Source organism: Triplophysa rosa, linkage group LG8 (genome assembly GCF_024868665.1).
Source record: "Triplophysa rosa linkage group LG8, Trosa_1v2, whole genome shotgun sequence".
NCBI classification, from domain to species: domain Eukaryota; kingdom Metazoa; phylum Chordata; class Actinopteri; order Cypriniformes; family Nemacheilidae; genus Triplophysa; species Triplophysa rosa.
In genome coordinates this window covers 4449213-4458963 of record NC_079897.1, presented here as the reverse complement: position 1 = coordinate 4458963, position 9751 = coordinate 4449213, and the positions used below count along the sequence as shown (strand labels likewise).

Here is a 9751-nt window from a genome sequence, read left to right as displayed (position 1 = left end):
TTGTGAATCTGATTGGGGATAATTTCTATTCAGTTGTGGCCTAATGGTTAGAGAGTCGGACTCGTGACCAGAAGGTTGCCGGTTCGATTCCCAGGGCCGGCGGGTAACAACTGAGGTGCCCTTGAGCAAGGCACCTTACCCCTACTTGCTCCCCGGGGCTGCAGTGATAGCTGCCCACTGCTCCGGGTACGTGTGTTCACCACTTGCTGTGCGTGTGTTCACTACTCTCTGGATGGGTTAAATGCAGAGGTCACATTTCGTTGCCTTGTACTTGTACATGTGCAATGACAATAAAGTTGAATCTAAATCTAAATCTAAAAGAATATGAAAATAGTGAGCGAATTCGACACTGACAGGTTGCTTCTTTTATGGTTAGACTGGAGAATATTGGGCAGGTGACAAAATTTGGGCTGCTTATGAAATTAAAAACCCGCCCAAGCAGCTTGCCTTTTCTTTGCTTTTATTTAGTCAAGTATTTTACTACGTTCGAAAATAATGTGTAGTGCACTCATCAACACATTTCTCCTTAACCCAGGCCTTAATAGTTCAGTTTAACCAATCATATCTGGAATAGGGAGACCTGTCAATCAATCTGCCGTCGTTTATGAGATGTGATGAATCGTGAGTGACGGGTTTAGCACGTAAAGGACACAGAGTTTGAACATGCAGCTGTGTGTGTATTTTAGCGATCGCAATGCCAAAGTGGCCTGAATATAATTTACACGCTAATAAGTAGGAGAGTATCTCACAACGTGGATTACACATGTAGTGAGAAATGACTCGAAGACTCTTTGTAAATATAACTGCAACTGAAATCAGAGCACAGTTTTAATACAAATCAAACTGAATATGGAATTATACTTCAGTCCAGCATCATTCTGTCCAGTATTATTGTTGCTGCTGTTCATTTTTTGTTATGTCGTACTATCAGAAACGTTAGCCTATGTGTCAATGATTTGCACATTTTTGGTCGTGGTGTGTGCGTGACGTTCATGAAAGAGTGTAAAATGTCTGCTCATTATAGTGGGCACTTTTTGCACAAAAAGGGATAAAAAAGGTTTGAGGGTTAAAGTCATCGGTAAATTTCTTGATTGCTGCTTTGAAATGGTTTCTGGACACATTAGTCATATTTTCTAACTCTCTTTAATGCTTTATTTTCCTCGCATGATCTGTTTTCCTGGGAAAAGTTTTTTTTTAATATTTTGTCATCTTGTCATACTTTATTTTAAGGAGCTAAAACGTTACTTATCAACATTGTAATTTTTACTTACTCACTTAAATATGATATGAATATAAATTTTATTTTATTTTAACAAACACCTACGCTAACAAACGGCAAAACACTAAATACCAACAAACGCCTACACTAAAAAACGGCAACACTAAACGCTAACAAATGCCTATTGTAACAAACGACAAAACTGAAAGCTAACAAACGCCTACACTAAAAAACAACAATACTAAATGCCAACACTAAACGCTAACAAATGCCTACGCTAACAAACGGCCACACTAAAAGCTAAGAAACACCTACACTAAAAAACGGCAACACTAAATGCCAACTCTAAACGCTAACAAACGCCTATTTTAACAAACAGCAATACTAAAAGCTACCAAACGCATACACTTACAAACGGCAAAACTAAATGATAACAAACTCCAACACTAAAAAATGGCAACACTAAACGGCAACACTAAACGCTAACAAATGCCTACGCTAACAAACGGCAACACTAAAAGCTAACAAACGCCTACACTAAAAAACGGCAACACTAAACGGCAACACTAAACGCTAACAAATGCCTACACTAACAAACGGCAACACTAAAAGCTAACAAACGCTTACACTAAAAAACGGCAACACTAAACGCCAACGCTAACAAATGCCTACGCTAACAAACGGCCACACTAAAAGCTAACAAACACCTACACTAAAAAACGGCAACACTAATCGCCAACTCTAAACGCTAACAAACGCCTATTTTAACAAACGGCAATACTAAAAGCTTACAAACGCATACACTTACAAACGGCAACACTAAACAGTGTTGCGTCTGCACTACAGATATTTTTTCGACATTTTTTCGTTCCCCTTCAGTTCCACCCGCAAATTTGGCTCGCACTTTGGGCTCTCTGAGAGGGTGTGTTTCAGCTTCTTCCAATTTTTCTTAAAGAAGGCCTTGATGGCCTTTGCCCCCCTTTTCTTTTTGCCAGGACGTTCCTTATCGGTTGTAGGAGGCTGAGAACCGCTTCTTTCTGCCATTTTAGCTGCCCACTGTACAAAAAAAAGAGAGAGAGAATAATGTCTAGAATGACAAAGATACTCTTGTACAGCTGCAGTGATATGCAAAAATCACTAAGTGCCTCAGATTTGGCATACAATACAATACAAGCTGTATGATTTACACACTGGGTGCCAGAGCACACGTTTTCAAAGTCAATAAATGTAAATTAAAGTGCTTTCCTTTCAGATACGAGTTTTACATTTTAAGTATTGATATTTGAAACCAAATCTGAAGTATCAAAAATAGATATTGGACATATAACATAGACCACACATTAAATAAAACACAGCAAACAAGATAAACTACAAAACATGTCTTACCTTTTGTCGCAGGCCATTAATTGAATAAATGTACTCGTACTTCGGTAGCGAGGCGAAATAATCTATGTGCTAATCCAAAAAGAAGCACAAATAATTTATACAATAAACAATGACTGTGCAGGACATTTTTTAAATTATTCACAGACAGCATTACTGATATTATTTGTTTAGCAATCATGTATACATCTGACTTGGGTGACTACTAAAATATTTTTTTTGTCTTTAAGTATAGTGATCAAAATGTGCATAAATCTTTTAAATAAAAATACAATAACAGTTAGCCTTCTGTTTTCACTTGCCTTTACAAGAAATAAAATAAAGAATATTTACCTCCACTGATTTCCTTCTTGCGTTTGCTATAAATGTACAAATAAAAACCTTGATTAAGAGACATAGTTCTTGCTTTGCAGAGTTAATATTAGCTAAATGTAAAGATGACGCGCTTCACCTGTAACAAACATGTCATCTGAAGACATCTCTGCCTCGTCAAACAGAGATTCCATGCTTGCATTTGCTATAAATGTACAAATAAAAACCTTGATTAAGAGACATAGTTCTTGCTTTGTAGAGTTAATATTAGCTAAATGTAAAGATGACGCGCTTCACCTGTAACAAACATGTCATCTGAAGACATCTCTGCCTCGTCAAACAGAGATTCCATGCTTGCATTTGCTATAAATGTACAAATAAAAACCTTGATTAAGAGACATAGTTCTTGCTTTGTAGAGTTAATATTAGCTAAATGTAAAGATGACGCGCTTCACCTGTAACAAACATGTCATCTGAAGACCGCGTCGCCTTGTCGTACAGAGATTCCATGCTTGTGTGTGCTATATATGAGAAAAACAACATTGCTTATACATTGCATTACGGACATTAGCAACATATAGAGAAAATGTGTTTTACCTGTGACAAAGACCTCAGACAGGACATCCTCAAAGTCATGCTCGTCCTCACTCATATTTTCTATAATAATGAAAACACTTTATCAACGGACATTGATCTTACTCTGTGAGTATACATTATACATTGCTGTGCTGATTTGACATTAGCCACGTAAAGAGAAAATGTGTTTTACCTGTGACGAAGACCTCTGACACTGCATCCACAAAGTCGTCTTCGTCTTCACTCACATTTGCTATAATAATAATAAAAACACTTCATAAACGGACGTTTCTCTTTCCCTCTGGGATACTTTATACATTTCTGTGCACATTTGACATTAGCCACATATGGAGAAAAGACGTTTTACCTGTGACGAAGAACTCAGACAGGGCATCCTGGAAGACTTCGTCCTCGCTCGTATTTGCTATATAATAAAAAAACACGAGCAGACTTTAATCTTTCTCTGTGGGCATATATTATACATTGCTGTGAGATTTGACATTAGCCACATATAGAGAAAATGTGTTTTACCTGTGACGAAGACCTCTGGCACGACATCCTCGAAGACTTCTACCGCTCTCATTGCTATAATTATAAATAATTCATGAACGACATTGTTCTTACTCGTGGAATATTTATATATTCTGTGCAATTTGACACTAGCCAGGTAGAGAAAAGCTTCACCTGTAACGAACATGTCATCTGAAGACATCTCTGCCTCGTCAAACAGAGATTCCATGCTTGCATTTGCTATAAATGTACAAATAAAAACCTTGATTAAGAGACATAGTTCTTGCTTTGTAGAGTTAATATTAGCTAAATGTAAAGATGACGCGCTTCACCTGTAACAAACATGTCATCTGAAGACCGCGTCGCCTTGTCGTACAGAGATTCCATGCTTGTGTGTGCTATATATGAGAAAAACAACATTGCTTATACATTGCATTACGGACATTAGCAACATATAGAGAAAATGTGTTTTACCTGTGACAAAGACCTCAGACAGGACATCCTCAAAGTCATGCTCGTCCTCACTCATATTTTCTATAATAATGAAAACACTTTATCAACGGACATTGATCTTACTCTGTGAGTATACATTATACATTGCTGTGCTGATTTGACATTAGCCACGTAAAGAGAAAATGTGTTTTACCTGTGACGAAGACCTCTGACACTGCATCCACAAAGTCGTCTTCGTCTTCACTCACATTTGCTATAATAATAATAAAAACACTTCATAAACGGACGTTTCTCTTTCCCTCTGGGATACTTTATACATTTCTGTGCACATTTGACATTAGCCACATATGGAGAAAAGACGTTTTACCTGTGACGAAGAACTCAGACAGGGCATCCTGGAAGACTTCGTCCTCGCTCGTATTTGCTATAATAATAAAAAAACACGAGCAGACTTTAATCTTTCTCTGTGGGCATATATTATACATTGCTGTGCAGATTTGACATTAGCCACATATAGAGAAAATGTGTTTTACCTGTGACGAAGACCTCTGGCACGACATCCTCGAAGACTTCTACCGCTCTCATATTTGCTATAATTATAAAAATATATTCATGAACGGACATTGTTCTTACTCTGTGGAATATATTATATATTCCTGTGCAGATTTGACACTAGCCAGATACAGAGAATATATGTTTTACCTGTGACGAAGACCTCGGGATCCACAGAAGGCCGAGTGGCAACAACACTCAGTTCCAACTGTGAATCTGTGTCGCCCTTTAGGCACTCTGTGAAGGTATGTTTAAACGCCTTCCACTTTCTCTTGAAGAAGACTTTGATGGCCTTTGCCCTCCTTTCCTTTTTGCCAGGAGGTTTTTTCATCCGAGCTTCCTTGTTGATTGTAGGAAGCTGAGAACCGCTCGTTTCGGTCATCTGAGATGCCATCTTTACAATAAATAATATAAAAAGAGAATAATGTCTAGAATAACAAAGATAATACTCTTGTACAGCTGCAGTGATACACAGAAATCACAATTACTAAGCGCCTCAGATTGGCATGCAATACAATACAATACAATCTGTATGATTTATACACTGGGTGTCCGAGCATGTTATTCAAGGGCAATAAAAGTAAAGTAAAGTGCTTTTAAGGTGGAATAATCCAAAAAGAAGCACAAATAATTAATACAATAAACTATGACTGTGCAGTACATTTCTAAATTATTCAGATAGCATTACTGATATTATTCGTTTTGCATTCATGTAAACATCTGACTTGGGTGGGTGAGATTGTTATGTGACTACTAAAATAAAAAGATTTAATAACCAAAACATTCTGTAAGTATAGTGATCAAAATGTGCATAATCTTTTAAAGTAAAAATAGAATAAAATGTATCCTTCTGTTTTAACTTGCCATTACAAGACATAAAATAAAGGACGTTTACCTCCTCGGCGACTTGTGTCAATGATTCCTTGCTTGCATTTGCTATAAATATAATAATAAAAACCTTGATTAAGAGACATGGTTCTTGTTGTGCAGAATTTATATTAGCTACATGTAAAGAAGATGTACAGCGATTCCCAGCTTGTGTGTGCTATATATATATATATGACAAAAACATTGCTTATACATTGCTGTGCATAACTGACATTAGCAACATTGATAGAGAAAATGTGTTTTACCTGTGACGAAGACCTCTGACACTGCATCCACAAAGTCGTCTTCGTCTTCACTCACATTTGCTATAATAATAATAAAATCACTTCATAAACGGAAGTTTCTCTTTCCCTCTGGGATACTTTATACATTTCTGTGCACATTTGACATTAGCCACATATGAAGAAAATGTGTTTTACCTGTGACGAAGACCTCAGACAGGGCATCCTGGAAGACTTCGTCCTCGCTCATATTTGCTATAATAATACAAAAACACATGAACGGACATTGTTCTTACTCTGTGGGCATATATTATACATTTCTGGGCACATTTGACATTAGCCACATATAGAGAAAATGTGTTTTACCTGTGACGAAGACCTCGGGATCCACAGAAGGCCCCGGTGGTTTTTCTTCTCCAGCAACGCTGCAGAAAGGAGGAATCCCGCTGAAACTTGGAGGTTTCTGCTTGGGATTCTCTTCACTTTTAACCGCAAAAATAAATCGCAAAACTTTCTCAACTCGAAAGACAGCCATGACTGTGATCAGCGAGTAAACTGCAAAATGTGCCGTTATTAATGATGTTTGTTCTACTGCGCGTGAGGTTAAGAACACTCATTGGGTCGTGACGTAATAAGGGAAGCAACGCGTTGGGTTTGAAGCGCTGATCTTATCAGAGATTTAAAGCAATAACATCTTGGTCATTTGTTAAAATCCGACCGAGTAACTTACAAACTGTTAATAAAATTCGTAAATATCCCTTTCTCTGAGTTCTTGTTTAATTTTTATATTGTTACGATCATTTTACAAACGCAATCCACAGTCTGCTAAGACACTTTTCCACAAACAATGGGTCTAAAATGACATTTTGCGTAAATTGGCTGAAAATCACAGATGATCAATTTATTGTGTCTATGCTTTTATAATGTCTGTAATTTTTACTTTAGCTTCCAAACACTGTTCAATCACTGGCCAGTTACTTATCAGTTTTTATTATTTATCATCGCTATCTCTTTTTTTCTATAAATAGCTAACACATGCAGTCATGGTGCTTTCCTATTAATATTTGGATATTATTATAACCATTGCTGGAAATGGCCAAGATTATACAATAGATACAGAAATTGCCAGATTATGTAGGCCTATATGAAATGAGCATAGAGTTATGTGCATGAAGGCTATTTCAAGGATAAAAGATGAAAATCATCTACATTTTGGGGTGGAACTTGAAACTCACTCCATGGACTCTGTTTCCTTGTGTTTCCTTCCATTTCCAGCCCTGATTATAATTTATATTTATTATTTTATAATAATTATTATAGCTATTAAGTCAATTACTCTTTAAGACTCTTTAAGTCAATTGTTACTGTTTGTATTTATATGTACATGCAGCTAAGTGAAATTATGACTTTCGGTACATTCTGTGAATTAGTGACAACATTCCTCTAAAATGTTTTTACAATTTATTTGCAGAAAATCAAAATAACAAAAATGGAAAAAAAACTGTGAAAATTATAAAAAGATGTAATGTTTTCAGATCTTGAATACCTTAAAAAACACAATACTGAGTATTTTACATGTATTTTATGATCAGTTGAATATATATTTTTTTCAACTTTCATACGTCTTTGCATTCTCTCAGTCTTTCATATTGGTGTTGACTGACTTCATGTCATTCATGAGGTTTGTTTTGATGAAATTCAACAGCCACTGGAATTGCCAAAATACATGCAGAAAAGCTGAGTGAAGGCAAAACTGGAGTGCAGGACTCTTATTTTTATTCTCTAGCCATAGGCTTACATTATGCTATTAATAGACAGTCATAAAACTGTACAGTGAGAAAATCCGTTTGGTGGACTGTGTATTTACATGTTAGACTCATAACATTTCATGACATAATTTCATCAGTGAAAGTCCCAGTTAAAGATGAGATCTTTCTGTCATGGTAAATGTGGTCAAAGCGCTCACTCTGAGCAACGCTTAAGGAGTTCTTCCAGTTTCCAACTGTTCCTGTAACATATAAAAATAACTTTTGAATAACAAAAAGTCTTTAATAGTCTACTATGACACCCAAACCTTTGATTATTCAATTTTCTCTGACCTTTTTGCACAAAAAGTCCTACTGGCCAGTCTGTGATGTTCTCAGGGAGGAATTCGTAGTTGGCATTGGGGTCTTTTTTCATGTTGTTGAAAGTTTATCAAGCGCTGTTGACACATTCTTCCCGTACAAACTCACAGATTTACACACTGATGGATTTAAATTCTGACTGAACCAAATTAAACAACATTAAATAAAGAATTTGTATAGTAAAAATTACATATTTGTGGGTGTAGCTATGTCTGGCAAGGCCCGTCCATTGGCTACACCACCAGATGACAGCAACAAGAGCATATTTTTGGCTAGGGCAACCGTATTAACTCAACTCAACTCTCAACTCAACTTTATTTATATGCTTTTTTACAATTTTCATTGTTTTCTAAGCAGCTGTACATAAGACATATTGACTATAAGCAAAATAATTAAAGTTATACCTGTAAAAACAAGAAAAAGGTGAAAACACAGAAGACAGACATACCCACATACAGACCCTCCACACACACAATATGCACACGTACTAACACACATAGACATAGACACACACACGGACGCGCAGACACACGGACGCACGCACGCACACACACACACACACACACACACACACACACACACGCACACACACACACACACACACAGACACACACAGACACGCATAGTGAAAGCACATATTTAAGATAAAGGAGAGAGAAACACAGGTCAAACATTAAACAGACTATAAATTCCTTTATGCAATATTAATTAAGTAGAACTTTAAAATTCTAAAACAGCCCCCCGGCCAGGCAAATAGTGCAAACAGTATGCAAACGGTGGCGAGGAACCCAAAACTCCAATCGAGAAAATAAACCTCAGGAGAACCCAGGCCCAACCAGGGGATTCCAGTTCCCCTCTGGCAAAAGCTGCTGCCTCTGAACAAGCTCGACAGTGCTTGCACAACAAGGCTAAATAAAAATAAATAAACTTACTAATAAGGTAAATTATAGATTTAAGATTATCATTAATAATCTAATAGCATTTGAAATTTTGTAGTGAAGATGTGTCAAGTCACCACGTCCTTCTTTATCCAGCTCTATCATCTCAGCTCTTGTCAGGTTGCCACTTCCCATTCTCCGCTCTATCATCAGGTCAGGGCATGAAGTGCGTCCTGCTCGCTGTGGTAACCTTTAACAATGAGACAAGACTGGCTGAGAGTAGAGTTCTGTTCTGCACTGTTTGATGCAACAAGTACGTCAGTTGTGTTCCTGGTTCCGGTTGATCTAACTAATGCAGCCTAAACCCTCAGAAGATTTATATTATGGAAGTGTAGTGTATGCAAGATTAAAAAGATGTGTCTTTAGTCTAGATTTAAACTGACAGTGTGTCTGCCTCCCGGACAGTGCAGGGAAGACTATTCCAAAGTTTAGACGCTAGATAGGAAAAGGATCTACCACCTGCACTTGATTTTGAAATTCTAGGTATTACCAACTCACAGGACGCCTGAGAGCGTAATGCACATGAAGGACTGTAATACAAGAGGAGTTCACTCAAGTACTGAGGAGCTAAAC

General features: G+C 37.1%; 1 protein-coding gene across 5 annotated transcripts; it reads right to left on the bottom strand.

Annotated features, from left to right (window-relative positions):
* Positions 1-481: 481 nt before the first annotated feature.
* Positions 482-7263, bottom strand: LOC130558031 (uncharacterized). 5 transcript variants are annotated; one of them, XM_057340233.1, is made up of 14 exons: positions 6481-7263; positions 6313-6369; positions 6139-6198; positions 4821-4877; positions 4647-4706; positions 3858-3914; positions 3684-3743; positions 3512-3571; positions 3370-3435; positions 3212-3277; positions 3054-3119; positions 2936-2961; positions 2606-2674; positions 482-2275 (listed from the first exon to the last, which is right to left on the bottom strand). In XM_057340233.1, exons 1-14 carry the CDS (start codon positions 6647-6649, stop codon positions 2060-2062), a joined length of 1089 nt encoding a protein of 362 aa, XP_057196216.1. In that variant the 5' UTR covers positions 6650-7263; the 3' UTR covers positions 482-2059. The 5 variants fall into 5 exon arrangements, with proteins under 5 accessions (XP_057196216.1, XP_057196218.1, XP_057196217.1 ...); XM_057340235.1 differs by lacking the exon at positions 6139-6198; XM_057340234.1 differs by lacking the exon at positions 4647-4706 and having other exon boundaries at positions 6481-7262.
* Positions 7264-9751: the final 2488 nt, after the last annotated feature.